Here is a 17,422-nt window from a genome sequence, read left to right as displayed (position 1 = left end):
TCCAAAATACATTACAAAGTTACTACCTTGATGGAAGATGACACTGAATGCGACCTTTTCTACAATTACAAAAATACTCAAGCCTTAAACTAATTTTAATGGTAATGTAACACATATGCTTATGTTTGGGACCACAACAAACTTATAGTAAAAAAATATTAAACTACGTATACCTTTTTCCTATCGTACATTGTTGTCATGACGAGCTATCCAAGGTCCGGGCTTTTCCAATTTCAATGCGATGCTCAAGGTTTCTAGTTTCAATGTAATGCAATTCTCATAAATGAAAACAATTGAGAAGAAGACGACAACATCCGATTTGGGTTTGTAAGGTTAAACAATGATTTTAATGTAAAAATTTCAATTAAAATAAATAAATCACATATGGAATTTAAATTATTATTTAATTTAAATAAAATGAGAACGTGTCAATGCCACTTATGCTTTTTTAAATTTCACAAGATAATGATAAAAGTTATGAAAATCTAAAGGGACCAACCTCAACTTTTCCAAACAATGTGGGACTTCTAACTCACACATGTATCTCAACAGAATGATGGAATTTTTTTTCCAATTAAAGTATACATTTACTCTTCTCCATAATCTTATAATTATGATGCTCAAAAGGTCTTTAGTCAAATCTCTTGTCTTCAAATATAACTAGAAAACTTCGGCCATGTCCAAGAAATGTACTTTGACATGGAAGATTCCCTTGGAATTAATTCCATTAAGAGATAATCAGGATATCATGGGATGGATTCCTTTTAAAGTGTCACTACAATGTCTATTATATAATGGGGATGTGGCAACGACTGTGAATTTGTTTCTTCATTGTAGGCTTACATTTGTGATTTGGTGAGCAATATTGGCTTATTTTGGATTGAGTAAAAAGAGTGGAAGATAGATAATTTTGATTTAGTATGCACTGATATGGACAATTAGGAAGGCTTGAATAAATGCCCAAATGGTTGGGTTATTGCTCACATAATGAAGTAGCTTCAAATGAACTAAAACACAAGATTTTATGAAAATGCGCCTAAGGTCTATGTAAATGTCAACGAGATTCTTGTAAGGTTTTTGGACTTGAGCAGTGAAGTTTCAAAGCTTCCAAAATAATTAAGCGTTTATAGGAATACTTCTTAACTTTCAGAGTGTAAATCCAATTTTCATGTTAAACTCGTAAAGCTGAAAACCAAGACATAACACAAAGCTACAAGAGTTTTTCATAATAGGAAGAACTTAGTATATAACAACTAAAGTAACTCATTTGTTTCTAAACTATAATTTCTTTACTTTTGTAGAATATTGAGATGCATATTCAAGATTACATTTCAAACTTACAATACTATCTATGCATGATTAGTTTTGCACTCATTTTTTGTGAGATTTCGCTTTAGCCTTGTAGTGTATAACTTACTTGTTTGTTTTATTGACAGGTTGTACGCAAACAAATTTAGTGACAGAAAATAGAAATTTTAAACACATTATCCAAGTTTACATAAACCAATTATATAATATTTTTCTTCAAATGGAGTGATATACATTTTCATTTTCATTGTGTTTGTCCTTTCTCTAATTCAAACTCAAGAAGAGAAGAAAGAAAAAGTGGAAAAGGTCGCAGTAAAAAAGAAGATGAGAAAAGAAGACGCTACAATAAGAAAAAGAGAAAAAGAGAAAATAAAATGAAAGAAGAAAGAAGAAGGGATTTACGGTAAGATATAAAGAAACAAATAATAAACACGTCTTTTTTAATGTAACACCCCGATATCCGCTACACGCATCAACCGTGTCGGCCAACCGAGCATGTCACCAGCTTAATCAATACTCCCCCTAGATCCGCTTACAGGCTGCCCAGGAAATATTGTTTTTGCCACCCTCAGGAATCGAACCACGTACCTAGGGGTTAGGTACGTATTCATAGCAATTTCTGGTATCACTTGAGCTAGTAGCTCAATTGGTAGCAGGAATTGCTATGAATACGTACCTAACCCCTAGGTACGTGGTTTGATTCCTGCGGGAGGCAAACACAATATTTCTTGGGCAGCCGGTAAGCGGACCTAGGGGGAGTATTAATTAAGCTGGTGACATGCTCGGTTGGCCGACACGGTTGATGCGTGTAGCGGATATCGGGGTGTTACACAGAAGCCAAAGGTATCATATCTAGCAGCGACGAAGAGGATATACTAAGACATCTTAAAGAAACTCTCGACTATGACATTTTGTTTCTTGCAAATGATAAAGGAAAGTGATGTAAGTTAGTGGGTTGCACCTACTCAAGTTGGTGTAGTGATGTTGAGGATAGAAAATTTACAGGTGGTTATGTGTTTATGCTAGGTGGTGCACCAGTTGCTTGGAGTTCGAGAAAAGAACAAATAGTAGCATTGTCTTCGTGTGAAGCAAAGTACATAGTTGCTTCTCTTTGAGAATGTCAAGAAACATGGATGGTGAATTTGGTCGAAGAAATAATAGGGAAGAATCATGGAGAAATTACCATGAAGATTGATAACATGTCAGCTATCAATCTGCTGAAGAATCTGATAGCACATGGCAGAAGCAAACACATCAAAATGAGGTTCCATTATCTTTGAGAGCATGTAGCAAAAGGGAAGATGAACTTGGAACACTGCAGAATTGAGAATCAGATTGCAGACATCATGACGAAAGGAGTGCATGTCGAAGAGTTCAAGAAATTACGATATATGATAAATATAGACAACTTAGACACAATGAATTAGGTGGTGTGTTGAGAATGTAATTCCTTGTGCCGAAGCAGGTTGCTCAACTGAAACAAGGTTGTGTAAAAAATAGTATATTGTGTCTGTGTCGAATTTGTGTGTGTCGAATTGTCGAAGGAGTTGCCTCAATGGAATTTTGACTTAGGCCTAGTTTTGTAGTTAGCAAAATTATGTATTTTGGGCTTTTGTATTTTGGACTCTGCTTGGGGAGCAAGGAAGTTCAACTATAAATAGGGAGTAACCTCTATTATTGTATGTGTGAATAATATTGAAGTTGGCAGAATTAAGAGCACATAGTTTACTCAGCAGAATTCACAAACTCTTCTTCTTTTTGTTCAAACCATAGCTCTCTTTCTTCTCCAATTCATCTTTTATTTTCTTCTCCAATACAGTAGAATCATCTTACAATCAAGGTTAGTTGATTCACTCGAGTGAAGAGTGAAGAATAAGAGGGAATTTGATTGGTGAGATTGAATCTTGTTCATCAAGATTGACTCAAAATTCTCCGTAAATTTGATATAATTCCTGACAGAAATTTATAAAATCATCATTTATATTACTTTAATTAAGAAAATTCATCCTTTTTTAAATTAAAATTGTGTTTTAATTAGATACATGGTTGTGATTGGTTGACAGTGAAAAAATAGTTTACAATGTCAGTGCATATCCCTTTTTCTCATAAAAAAAAATGCAATGTTTGCTTAAGTAGTTCGACGCCTTTTATTTATCTATAAAATTACCTCACGTGTATGATATATTCACTAGATAACAAAGACTTTGAAACAAAACTGTAAAATCTTTTTACGTTCATTTTTAACCTCAAGTGTTTCTAGTCAACTTATTGTATATCATATCATACTAAATTATAATTTTACAAGTTCTCTTACAAAATTTTCCCTCCAAAACTAATTTACTTATTAACTAATTTATTAATTACCTCCAAAAAAAATTTACCTATTAATTAATTATTAATTATAATAATATTAAATTGAAATTAACAATAAAAATCCTATTAAATTAATAATATATTATTTATTAACCTACCAACTCCACTAACCCATTACTCATATGGGCTAAAACACTATAATAATAATTAAAACAGGTTCTATTTAGCTTTATGATAATTAATAACATAAAAGTACTTCTACTAAATAAATTAAATTATTAAAATAATATTAACAAAATTTATATCTCATACTTCCACTAAATAAATATTAATTAAATTAACCATCGAAATTTCATTACGCTAACCAACCTTCCCAAATCTAAATAATTATGTTTGGCTAAAAAAACTTAAATAATAATTAAAACATGCTGTATTTAGCTTTATAATAATTATCAACCTATAAAATATCATTACAACATTAACCTTACCTTCTAAATGACTTAAATCAACAAAATGTGAATCCTTACACCAATATTTATAATAAATAATAACTAAATCAAATAAATAGCCTCACAATTCTATTAATTATTTTAATTGATTAAATAAATAACTCTAATTCAACTAACTAATATTAATTAAAAATTAAAAAAAATGGTCATATAATAAACCCACTTCACCCATACTCACATTCCTACTATCTTCAACCCACTCACCCACACAGCCACACTCACCTTTCTATTACCCCAACCCACTCACCATTTACTTCCTCTATTTTTCCATTAACCAACCTCCACAATTTTAACTATAAAATCTCACCATTCTCACATAATTTTTACAACTTTTTTTAACTATAAAATCTCACCATTCTCACATAACTTTTACAACTTTTATGATAAGAGAATTTCTTTACCCACCTTCCTATAGAGGTCACCCCCATCGAAAACTCCATTTTACCCCGCTTCGAAAATGCATTTCCGAAATATTTTTTTTTCTAAATTTTTTCAGATTTCGGAAGTGCATTTCCGAAAAAATCCCAAAAATTAAGATTTTGACTAATTCGGAGATGCATCTCCGAAACAACAAAAAAAAAATCTAAAAAAATCCCAAAAATTAACTTTAGGATATTAATTAACTCACATATCATAAATTTGATATAATTTATGAGTAATGAATAATGATAATTATATATTTTGATATAATTTATGAGTTATAAATAATAGTTATTATATATTTCTATCCTGATTCATATTTTAAAATTTAAAATAATTTTAATTTAAAAAATTAAAATAATTTCACTTACAAAATAAGTTATAATTTTTTATTTATATAATTATAATAATTGTTATATATTTATAAAAAAATTTAAAAATTGAGTGTTTTAATTTATATATTTATATAATAATTATAATAATTATTATATATTTATAAAAATTATTATATATTTATATATTTATATAATAATTATAAAAATTAAAAAAATGAGTGTTTTAATTTATAATAATTATTATATATTTATATATTTATATAATAGTTATTATATATTTATATATTATATATTTATATATTTCACTTACAAAATTAATAATTATGATTATATATTTATATATCCTTATTCTGATTCATAATTAAAAATGAGTTATAATTTTTTATTTAATTTAAAAAAACTAAAAAAAGATTTTGTCTTAATTTTATTTAATGAATAAATTTTATATTTAATTTTATATAATTCAAAATTTACTTATGAAATTAAGATATTTTTGATTTATATAAGATAGTAAAATAATTTTTAACTTTAAAATTGTTTAATTTTGATTCACCTTGATTTTATTGATTCATCTTCATTTTATTGATTCACTTTCATTTTATACCTATTAATTGTATTGATTCATCTTGATTTTAATTTTTTTTAATAATTATTGAATTCTTTAGGAAGTGTATATCCAAAACATTCCAATTTGGTCTTTGAATATATATGCATCTCCGAAAACACCCTCTCTCCCAAAAAGGGGTGTTTTCGGAAATGCATCTCCAATAACTCAAAAAAGGGGTGTTTTCGGAAATGCATCTCCGAAAACACCTTTTTTTTCGTGTTTTCGAAAGTGCATTTCCGAAAACACCTTTTTTTTTCAATAAAAATACGTTTTTGAAAATGTATTTCCGAAACAAGGGGTATTTTGATAAATTCGCCAGAGGTAACTAAGAAGGTTATGAGGTGGATAAAGAAATTCTCTTATGATAATATGTTAATTTTTTTTTTTGGAGTGTTCTTCTTTCTTCCTCTTCATTTGATCTACTTTAAATTATTTAGTTGTTGCAATTTTGTTATGTTAATTTTTCTTACATTGTTTTTGCAATTGCAGTATATATAAAATACAAGATATCTAAAACTATTCATAGATGATGGTTCTTCTTTCTTCCTCCTCATTTTATTTATTTTAAATAATTTATTTTGTTATAAAATATTCATAGATGACTTTGATAGTTCTTCTTAAATTGTAACATTTTATTTAAAAGAGATTTTGCTTTTTTTTTATTGTTTGCTCATTTTTTAATAATTAATTGTGACAAAAGTTGTTGTGAGAGAGGATGAATGAAAATAAATACGTTTTTTTGTTTTTAATATGTTTTTTAATAATTAATAATATTAAATTAATTCTTATAAAAAATATTTTTTACCAATAAAATATAATATGTGCTATACAACTCTATTTTACTTAAAAGAGAAATCCCCAATTAATCACTTATCATTATTTTTTTATTAATTAATTCATTAATTAATTAGTTCACTTATTAATTATTATTATTATTACTATTTTTTATTCACTAATAATTACTTAAACAAAAATAGCTAAACAATTTTCTTCTTTTTATAATTACTTCTTATCCTCTTAGTATAATCAACTATCGTCAATAAATCACAATTATTCATAAAAAATTATGCATAATTTGTCTAATTGCACATCCTCATTTTTTAAATATAATAATTTGAAGATTCATAAAAATTTAACTCTAGGATTAAATGCAAATACTCAAATAAATTGTGATAATTTTGTCATTGTGATACACAGTTTTTTTTTCTTCTACCATATATGAAATTTGTATTTTTTTCATTTTAACTTTACAACTTTATTTATTTTCTATTTCAATTATTAATTTGATGCCTGAAATATGGTCTATTTTTTTATTTTTTTAGTTATTAATTTATTAAATTTTATTTTAAATAGTTAAACAATACAATAAATTATATAACACCAAAAAAATAAATTTATATTATAAATTAGAGATACAACCAATATAAAAATTACATATACTAATATTTTTTAAATTATAATAATTATCATTAATATGTATATAGAATTAAACGTGCATCGCACGGGTGTACGTCTAGTTGAACTCTAAGAATAATATGCAAAGTTAGTTATTCACTTCTAACTAATTTTAATTCAAGTAACTACTTGGTTTTATTGATCATGGCAAAACTTATAGGGTGTGTTTCATTTGCTAAAAAAATAAGTATTGAACAAGACAATTTTTTCTTTATTATGTTGATGTAGAAATTAATCATGGTATATGATAAAATATATTGCAAGAAATTAGACAAAAGTCTCTCACTAAAATATTAGACAATTTTTTGTCTCAAAAACAAATTATTAAAAAAAACATCGAAATATCTTTTTTTTTACTCTCATTCTTATTATTTAATACTTTAATTCATAAATACAATATTAATATTTTATATATTATCAAAAAATATTATAATAAAAATTATATTATTTTTATTCTATTCATCGACATATCAAACAAAGTAGAGAAAAAAAGTTTATTTATCATTTTTTTAGCTCTTCTCATTATTTAATATTTTGATTTGTAAATATTAATATTTTATATATCAATAAAAATGTTATAGTAAAAATTATATTATTTTATTTGTTGGATAAATATATTAAATAAAATAGAATAGAAATATTTTCTTATTATTTAATATTTTGATTCATAGCCTTAGGGTTAGGGACCACTACGGTGTGTTTTTAGGGTTGCCTACTAACTAGAGTTTTGGGGATGGGGCGTGGTCGGCCAAAGAAGAAGGTGGCGATGACTCCTCCGACGAGTGTTAGGGTTTTCTCGTCAACACCAAACTCCAATAGGGACACAAGTAACACAAGTGATGGATCGGAGAAAGGACCTACAAGACCTATACTGGAAAGAATAGTGGAAAAAATAGACAAAGAGAACAAAGAGGATGTTGAGTCTCCAAAACCTTGGGTGGATATCATCAAGGGGAACAAACTGGCTGTGAATGGAAGTGTAATAGAATACAATGCACCTATGCTAGTAAATGGAGAGATTGAAGTGCACATTGAGGAACAGGATGTAGCATCTGAGAAAAAGTTCTGGAAAAATGCTCTGATCATGTATGCAATTGGAGAGGAGTTGTCAATGAATGCAGTAAAGAAATTCATGAAGACTACTTGGAATTTTGTGTCCCTGCCGGATCTTTACTATAATGAAGAAGGATATTTCATTATCAAGTTAAAGAGTAGTGAGGATAAGACTGAAGTGCTTATGAGAGGACCATACACAATATACAAGAAGCCAATCCTGTTACATGAGTGGAATCCCAAATTCACCTTGCAAGATGACATTCTCAGGGTTCTACCAATCTGGGTGATGTTTTCCCAACTGCCTTTAGTATATTGGGGTGAAAAAAGCATAGGGAAGATTGCAAGTGCTATTGGAAAACCCCCAAATGACAAATGAATGTACAGCCAAGAAGCTCAGGGTATCTTATGCTAGGGTACTCATTAAGGTTGATGTTACCAAGGAATTAAAGAATCAGATCACTATAAGGGGCCCTACAGGAGAGAAAATGACTCAACAAGTTGAATATGAATGGAAGCCACCATTTTGTACTCAGTGCAACAAAGTTGGACATATTTGCAAGCGAAAAGGTGAGAAACAAAAGAAGATATATGTTAAGAAACAAGCAGCACCTAGCAATGAAGTGATCAGTGTGACTAATCAGGAAAACAAACAGAGTAATACTGCAGATAAGGAGGGTCCATGGATCACAGTTATAACTGCAAGTAGAAATAGGGGGAAAGAACCAATTGAAACAACAAGGTGGGTTGTACAAATGGTTTTGATATCATGACCCAAGGAGAGTGTTCCACAACTTTCCCTGTTCCATGATGCTTAGCTGGAATGTGAGAGGGATGAATAACCATGCTAGATGCATGGAGGTTAGAGCCCACCTCGAGAATAACAAGGTTAGTTGTGTTGCTCTTATTGAAACTCAAGTCAAAATAAAGAATAGGGAATGTAGTAGAAAATATCTTAGCCTAAACTTGAGATTTTTGGATAAATATGATCAACATACCAATGGTAGGATTTAGCTTGGTTGGGATCATAAAGTGTGGAATATTAAATTACTTGGGGTTTCTGATCAGTTTATTCATAGTGAGGTGTCCAATGCTAAGGGGGAATTCTCTCATTTCTTGACCACCATTTATGTTCAAAATCAATTGGCCAATAGAAGAAAACTGTGAACTGATTTACAGGGAATTGGGAATAAAATTAATCAACCCTGGATCATCATTGGGGATTTTAATAATGTGATGAAGAGTAAAGATAGAATAGGAGGTAATGAAGTCCATGATTTTGAATATAGAGATCTGGAAAATATGATGGAGATTACATGATTGTTTGAGCATGAAACAAAAGGATCACATTTCACTTGGTCAAACAAACACTCTACTGGATTGATCTATTCCTGAATAGACAGATCTCTCTGTAATTGTGCCTGGTTTACTAGGTTCCCTGAGTGTATCATTGAGGTGCTTAATCCACACATCTCTGACCACTCTCCTTTGATGGTTAGTCTGGAGAATCATAAAGCAGTGGCATACCAGAGGAGAAGATTCCAGTTTCTGAACTCTGTGATTGAAAAAGATAATTATATGGAGAATTTGAGGAATAGGTGGCATCAAGATATAAAGGACGGGCCAATGTTTAAACTATGGGGGAAGCTGCTTAGACTGCAATCTATGATGCAAAAGCTCAATAAACAGATAACAGAAGGGGTGAAAAGATTAAAAGAGTATAGGGACAAATTGGATCAGGCTCAGAATTTACAAAAAACTGACATGATGAATGCTAAATTCAGTAGAGATGTCGAGATGTGGACTGAGGAAGTATTAAAGCAGGCAGAGTTGGAAGAAAAGATTTTAAAGCAAAAGTCTAAAATTGATTGGATTCAGTTAGGTGATGGTAACAATGCTTATTTTTTTGCTAACCTCGAAGCAAAAAATAAGCAAGCTACAATCCTTAGTCTGAAGAATCAATAGGGAGAAAGAGTTACTGATTTTAAAGATCTGGAAAAGGAAATCATGGGATTCTATGAGCAGCTGATTGGTACTGAGAAGCAGAACAGAAGACATGTGGATATAACCATTTTAAGGAAAGGCCCCCAATTGAATAGAACCCAACAGGACTCTTTGACCCAACATGTGACTGAGAAAGAAGTTTGGGATGCACTTAAAGGAATGGGAGACAATAAAGCACCTGGAACTGATGGATTCAATGCAAAAATTTTCAAAACAGTATGAAGTGTAGTGAAGGGAGATGTCATTTATGCAATCCAGGATTTCTTTATAAACAAGAGACTATACAAAGCAGCAAATTGTGCTTTGGTGACATTGATTCCTAAAAGTAAAGATGCTTCTGCTATGAGGGAGATGAGACCTATAGCTTGTTGTTCCACAATCTATAAGATCATCTCAAGGATCTTGACTGCAAGGTTGAGTAAAGTGATACACACTACAGTTCATGATAGTCAAACTGCATTTATGGCTGGGAGAAACATTCATGATAACATTATCCTGACACATGAATTGATAAGAGGGTATAATAGGAAGCACATCTCCCCTAGATGTACTATCCAAATTGATTTACAAAAGGCTTATGACACTGTGAACTGGGATGCACTGGAAACAAGTATGAGAGAGATGAGTTTCCTAGATCAGTTTGTAAATTGAATCATGATAGCTTTGAGAACAGTATCCTACAGGTACCTAATCAATGGACAGGTGAGTGGAATTCTTAAAGCTAAAAGGGGCTTGAGACAGGGGGGTCCTGTGTCCCCTTTGTTGTTTGTCATAGTCATGGAATATCTCCACAGATGTATGGTTGAGCTTGAGTATAATAAGGAATTCAAATATCATCCTAGGTGTGCCAAGTTGAACATTACAAATATTTGTTTTGTTGATGACTTGATGTTGTTTTCTAGGGGAGATGTGAACTCAGTCCAGGTTATGATGCAAGCTTTCAATAGATTTTATGAAGAAACAGGCCTTATAGCTAATCCAGAAAAATTCAAGGTATTCTTTGGTGGCACATGTTTGGAGGATCAGCAGGCTATTAGAGAAACAACTGGTTTTGTGGAAGGGAAACTGCCCATAAGATATTTAGGGGTGCCTTTAGCTAGTAGGAAGTTGTCAGTCATACAGTGTCAACCTCTAATTGATAAAATTATGGTGAGAATTCAACACTAGTCAGTCAAACTTCTCAGCTATGCTGGGAGACAGCAGTTGGTTCAGAGTGTTCTAATGGCAATTTCAGGATATTGGGTGAATGTATTCCCTATACCAAAGAAGATCATAAAAAGAATTAGGACTCTATGCAAGAATTTATTATGGTCTGCAAAAGTTGGTGGTAGGAAAGCTTTGGTGGCTTGGGATAATGTCCGTGAACCAAAAAATACAGGAGGGTTGAATTTCAAAAAGTTATACATTTGGAACAAGGCCCTAATTCGGAAACTTTTATGGAATATTCATAGCAAAGCTGAAAAGCTCTGGATTAGATGGTTGGACAGTTATTTTATGAAAGGAACCCATGTCCTTCAATGGCAAGTAACACACACGAGTTCTTGGATGCTGAATAGTGTGTGTTGAAATGCAGAGTATACACTCAGAATAACATAGCTTGGGAAAGAGCCAATCAAATGGGGAAATTCAACACATCAAGCATGTACAAAGCAATTTGTGGAGACAGTGTAGAGGTGCCATGGAAATGCTTATTCTTCCAGAACCGAGCCAGCCCCCGTACTAATTTCATTCTCTGGCTGACTTTACTTGGCAGATTATCTACTAAGGATAGACTAGTGCGATTTGGACTGATCCAGGATACTAATTGTTGTTTCTGTCAACAGAGGGAAACATTGCAACACCTTTTCTTTGTGTGCGAATTTTCTAGCAAAATTTGGGAGGATGTGTTGCAATGGAATGGATACAAGAGGACTGCCACTACCTGGGACAAGGAGAAATTATGTCTGATCAAAGAGACAGCCATGAAAGGCTGGCGTAGAGAGATTTTGAGGATAATTATAGCTGAGACTATATATCATATTTGGTATGAGAGAAATGAGGTGGTGTTTAAGCACACAAGACCGAGTATGAACATCCCCCGCAGGATTAAGGATAGAGTAATGAATAGAAGCCTCTTGTATAGGAAGCTAATCCCACATGTTAGTATTAGTAATGATAGCTTGATATAAGTGTTTTTTGATGTGGTTGTTTTTTTAGAGGCATGGATCTAGGATCGGCTTGTATTACTTGTTTTTGGAATTAATAAAAGTTTATTTTTCTCAAAAAAATATTTTAATTCATAAATATTAATATTTTATATTTTATTCAGTGCATTAATCATGTGTTAGTAAATAAACAAATTGTCTTTTTTTTAAATTTATTTCTGTTCTGTCCAATACTTTTTAATTTGCAAACCGAACACACTCCTAATCAATTGTCGCTACATTATGGAAGAGAAATACATAGGATGAAATTCTTCTACCCTTGGAAACTTTTTTAAATACCTTGGAGAGAATGATATATGCCTCTTTAACATTTGGGCATACCAAATTTCGATCTATCCTAGACTCTAGAATCAAAATGGATTTGATGTAATAATGATATGAGCATTATTCACTACACCTGGTACACTACTCTCAAACCATATGAAAATTTGAAATTATGCTTTCATACCTTTTGAAAATTAAAATTTGTCGCATTTAAAATACAACAATAAATTTCATGGAATGTGTATTATACATGTATGTATAGGGTAAACTTGAATTCCAAATCTTCGGATACAACGGACATTATTGAAATACAACAATAATACAATGGACATTATTGATGAACATTTCAATAAGACAAATGCTATTTTGACACGAGCAATTCTTGCATGGACACGAACCTAAATCTATATATTTAGGCACAACCAATAAGAAGGGAGAGAATTTAAATTTATTTAAAATTTAATTTCGTTTTTAATTGCCAACATGGAGGGTGGTTGTGATAATGGAGGAGAGAGATAATTTTAATTTTATTATTTAATTAATAAAAAAATGTGATTGGTTGTGTGTAAATCCAGGTGGTATAGCTGTGTCCATCTAAGTATTTTCCTTTTGACACTTATTCGTACAGTTATATAATAATTTATACAGAAAATATATACCCGTCACTTTTTTTTAAGACAAATGCTATTTTAATTTTTTAACGCTTATTTGTACACGTACACCATAATTTATACAGAAATATATACTCATCACTTTTTTAATTTTTTTTCACTTTGGTATGTGTGTAACACTAAAACAAGGGTATATTTATACGGTGTAAAGTGCAAGGTGTAAAAAAAATGTGTAAGAATAGCACAGTTCTAATAATTATTCCAATTTTTAATTATTGATCGCACTATAAGTCTCTTTATAAAGTATCTGGGTTTGCTTAAATCTTTTTGTAGTATGTATTAGGGGTGCTCAAATTAATCGGTTATATAAATTATTCATATCCATATTCAAATTTGATTAATTTTAGTATGGTTTTTAACCAAATCCACATTTTAGACACTATATAAATATGGTTTTAACCAAATCCATATTTTGGACATCTATATCCAAAATAAAAACTAAATTAAAATATTTTCTGAAAATCCAATTTTTTTTCAAAAATACAAAAAAATTGATTTTATTTCTAAAAACATAAAAAAATGATTTTTTTTTTTTTAAATACGAAAAAAAATCGAGTTTTTTCAAAAATATGAAGAAAAAAAATTTAAGTACGGAAAATTGATTTTTTTAGGAAAATTGATTAATGAAAAAAAATCGAGTTTTTTCGAAAATAGTAAAAATCGCTTTTAATCGATGTTTTTTTTGGAAATATAAAAAGTCAATTTTTTCGGAAATAAACCTTCCCAAATGGTCCCTAAAGCACCACCCTCTATTTGTTGTACCACAATTATTATTGAAACCTGCGTTAACATTACATTTCAGTTGATTAACTGTAGGAGGAATCCAACTTGTTGTTAAATTATTAACCGCTACCGAATTATGATCATCTCTAGCTAAAAACCAATCATATCAATTGTGATAAGCTTGTAAACCAATCTTCAAAGCATCATCCCAAGTATCTTGCCAAATCACATTATTCCTACCCCTCCAAAGGGTCTCGAGCAAAACAGCAAAATGACCTGCATCTCTATGATCCCCACGACTATAAACATAAAAAATAAGGGACTTAGCATCATGGAAAGTATGCAACCGAGGGTCTATAATAGATGACAAACTTGTTGCCCGCCAACTCTGAATGATGGAAACGCATCCGGAAAAAATATGTCATTCATCTTCATCCTCTAAATCACACCAAGGACATACAGACGAGCATTGAACATGACGTTGTTGTAGCTTTGCACGCGTCGGTAGGCAACCCCTAAAAATCCTTCATAACATGTGTTTAGCTCTAGATGGTGCAGAAATACTCCAAATACTCTTCCACCTACCCTCGATGTTATAATATCAATTGTTGCTTTGTATACCATTCCAAATTTTATAACCCGATTTCACACTATACTCACCATTTTGCTCCTCTTGCCAAATCAACATATCCTCCCTCACATCCTCTATTAGAGGAACTCTAAGAATAACTGCCACCCCTTCAGTGTCAAAAATTTGGTTAGTCTTACCCACATTCCATTGCTTTATGTTGGGTAACAAAAGATCTTTAACCAAGAGTTCATAAGTGCTTTGATTTTGCGGGCCATTAAGATAACAACTTCCTCTTTCTCGGAGCCACGGGTCATACATAACCTTAATGTTACTACCATCTCCAATAGTCCACCTAATACCATGCTTAAGAGCAACCTTTGCCTTCCACAAACTACGCCAAACAAAACTCGAGTTATTACCAATCAAAAAATCAAGATAGGAAGTACGAGGGAAGTACCTTGCTTTGAAGATTCTAGCTACTAGAGAGTTTGGTTTCGACAAAATGTTTCAACCTTGTTTAGCTACCATAGCCATATTAAAGGATTTAAAATCTCTAAATCCCAAACCTCCTTCACTTTTCGAAATAGTCATATGATCCCAAGCCAACCACCTTATGCCTTTGTTGTTACCACTACCACCCCACCAGAAAGAGTTAAGCATTTTTTCAATATCATTCACCATCCTATCCGGAATCAAATAAACAATCATGATGTAAGTCGGTATCGACTGAAGAACCGACTTAATCATAACCTCTTTTCCAGCTTTAGATAAAGATCTATCATTCCAAGAATTGACTCTTTTCCAAATCCTATCCTTGATAAAAGAGAACACCACCTTCTTGCTTCTACCTATCATGGAGGGTAACCCCAAGCACGTCCATGTACCCAAGACCCGCCTCACCCCCATCAATTGGGCTAAGTCTTCTTGGGCTGGGCCACTAATATTACGGCTAAAAAACACCTCAGACTTCGACAGGTTGATCTCCTGACCTGTTGTCGCTGCATAAATGTTAAAAATCTCCATAAGGTTTGTTGCCTCCACAAGATTTGCCCTGCAAAACAAAAAACAATCGTCAGCAAAAAGCAAGTGGGACACACTAGGTGCCCCCTGCATATCTGTGCACCATGGATGTCTCCTCATGAAACTACACTTTTTATAAGAGCTGGGAGACCTTCAGATACAAGAATGAAAAGGTACGGTGATAAAGGGTCTCCTTGTCTTAGTCCTCTTCCTAGGATAATAGGTCCAACTCTATCGGAATTAACAAGAACAGAATAGTGCACTGAGGTCACACACATCATAAGCCAATGAATCCAATTCTCATCAAAGCCCTATCGAAGAAGAACACCACATAGAAAACCCCAATCAACTCTATCATAGGCTTTACTTATATCGATCTTTAAGGCTAGATGGGCATTGTTACCGGACGAATTCCTTTTTAAAGCATGAATAATTTCCGTGGCCACCATAGCATTATCAAGAATGGACCTCCCTTCAACAAACGCCGACTGCTCCTCCGAAACACACTTATTAAGAACAAGTTTCAACCGATTTGCTAGCATTTTGGCAATCAACTTGTAAACAACATTACAAAGAGATATGGGTTGGAGGTCCTTCATGTCTTTTGGATTTGCACACTTAGGAATAAGACATATATTAGTTTCATTAAGTTCAGTGGGAAAAAAACCCCTCTCCAACCACACAGAGGCTGCCATGAAAATGTCATCCCACAAAGCTCCCAAAAATGTTGATAAAACGCCGGATTGAACCCGTCGGGACCCGGAGATTTATCCGGGTGCATTTGGAGCAGGGCTTCATAGAGTTCCTCTTTGGTAATATGATCCAACAACTTCCTATTTTCCTATTGCGATATTACCGGTTGGATACAATTCAAGACCGGATCGTACACCCCCTGTTTTGTTTCAAAAAGCTTTTCAAAGTATGATTTTGCTATACTACATAACTGATCCTGCCTTTTAACCTCCACTCCTGCCTCATCAACCAGCGAGTCAATTCTCTTAAACTTATTATGAACTGTAGCGGACCTGTGGAAGAATCTCGAATTCGAATCACCACGTCGAAACCAATGCATCTTGGCCCGTTGCTTCCAGAAAATCTCCTCCATGTTAAGGATTTTATTATACTCCCTCTGTGCTTCGATAAATCTCGTTGTCGCGTTCTCATCATGTGACAAACGAGCAGCTTCCATGGTTGCCATATAGATAAACAAATTATTATGTTGTTGTTTGTACTTCACCTTATTCCAACTTGAAAGTTCCAGCGCACAATTGCTAATACGTTGGAGAACATCCACCTCTGCCTCGACATTCCACCCTTTACTAACCACCTCTTGCAGCTCCTCTTCTTTTAGCCAAGAATTCTCAAACCTGAAGGAGTAGGACTTGTGGCGGTACCTTTGAATTGGTTCACACTGCAGTACGATTGGGCTATGATCAGAGTGTGAAGCCAGTAAATTACTAAGTTTTGTCGCGGGGAAGATGTCCAACCAATCTTGCGTAACAAGCACACGGTCTAACCTTTCTTCGATAACATGTGTTGTACCTCGGCTCTTAATCCATGTAAAAGGATACCTTCCAGCGGAATATCCAAGAGATTGGAATCGGAGACCGCTTCCCAAAAACCGGCGCACAACCAGTTTGGACGAGGGTGGAGACTAACCTTGTCTTGCTGTGAAAGAAGATCATTATTTGATGAATGTTTTAATCATCATATAACTAAACTTTTAATTCACATATAATTTATTTGGTGGTTTTAGCCTTAGATAGCTATACACCATTTTAGATAAACACTACATTTTTTCGTGTTTAGTCAAAAAAAAAAAAAACTTTTGTAATATGGTATTACCTTTTAAAGACTTTGTGCATTACCTTAAATAGAAAATTATATTATGGGGGAGGAAGTACAACTCATAAAATTTTGAATATTTTTCTTTTTTACTTTACAAAAAAATCTTGAAGATTTTTT

General features: G+C 32.2%; 3 protein-coding genes across 3 annotated transcripts; 2 read left to right on the top strand and 1 right to left on the bottom strand.

Moving 5' to 3' along the window:
- The first annotated feature begins 7,680 nt into the window (after positions 1-7,680).
- Positions 7,681-8,379, top strand: LOC131658072 (uncharacterized). Its single transcript, XM_058927407.1, has one exon. The coding sequence runs from the start codon at positions 7,681-7,683 to the stop codon at positions 8,377-8,379; it is 699 nt and encodes a 232-aa protein (XP_058783390.1).
- A 1,628-nt stretch (positions 8,380-10,007) lies between these two features.
- On the top strand, positions 10,008-12,172 carry LOC131658071 (uncharacterized). Its single transcript, XM_058927406.1, has 6 exons — positions 10,008-10,220; positions 10,263-10,614; positions 10,666-10,846; positions 10,907-11,113; positions 11,189-11,401; positions 11,578-12,172. The coding sequence occupies exons 1-6, from the start codon at positions 10,008-10,010 to the stop codon at positions 12,170-12,172; spliced, it is 1,761 nt and encodes a 586-aa protein (XP_058783389.1).
- A 1,860-nt stretch (positions 12,173-14,032) lies between these two features.
- On the bottom strand, positions 14,033-17,142 carry LOC131658070 (uncharacterized). Its single transcript, XM_058927405.1, has 9 exons — positions 17,029-17,142; positions 16,419-16,868; positions 16,125-16,298; positions 15,825-16,074; positions 15,635-15,719; positions 15,048-15,488; positions 14,488-14,828; positions 14,327-14,390; positions 14,033-14,165 (listed from the first exon to the last, which is right to left on the bottom strand). The coding sequence occupies exons 1-9, from the start codon at positions 17,140-17,142 to the stop codon at positions 14,033-14,035; spliced, it is 2,052 nt and encodes a 683-aa protein (XP_058783388.1).
- Between the last annotated feature and the right edge of the window lie 280 nt (positions 17,143-17,422).

This window comes from Vicia villosa, linkage group LG3 (genome assembly GCF_029867415.1).
Source record: "Vicia villosa cultivar HV-30 ecotype Madison, WI linkage group LG3, Vvil1.0, whole genome shotgun sequence".
Lineage (NCBI taxonomy): Eukaryota > Viridiplantae > Streptophyta > Magnoliopsida > Fabales > Fabaceae > Vicia > Vicia villosa.
This window is presented reverse-complemented; position numbering and strand designations above follow the sequence as displayed.

Coding starts and splice junctions, on each gene's coding strand:
- LOC131658072 (XM_058927407.1), top strand. CDS start 7,681: ATGGGGCGTGGTCGGCCAAAGAAGAAGGTGGCGATGACTCCTCCGACG.
- LOC131658071 (XM_058927406.1), top strand. CDS start 10,008: ATGGGATTCTATGAGCAGCTGATTGGTACTGAGAAGCAGAACAGAAGA. Junction 10,615..10,665: donor CTGGGATGCACTGGAAACAA/GTATGAGAGAGA, acceptor GAATCATGATAG/CTTTGAGAACAGTATCCTAC. Junction 10,847..10,906: donor GAATTCAAATATCATCCTAG/GTGTGCCAAGTT, acceptor GTTGTTTTCTAG/GGGAGATGTGAACTCAGTCC.
- LOC131658070 (XM_058927405.1), bottom strand. CDS start 17,142: ATGATCTTCTTTCACAGCAAGACAAGGTTAGTCTCCACCCTCGTCCAA. Junction 15,489..15,634: donor CAAGGAGACCCTTTATCACC/GTACCTTTTCAT, acceptor TTTGTTTTGCAG/GGCAAATCTTGTGGAGGCAA. Junction 14,166..14,326: donor GTCATGTTCAATGCTCGTCT/GTATGTCCTTGG, acceptor TTATGTTTATAG/TCGTGGGGATCATAGAGATG.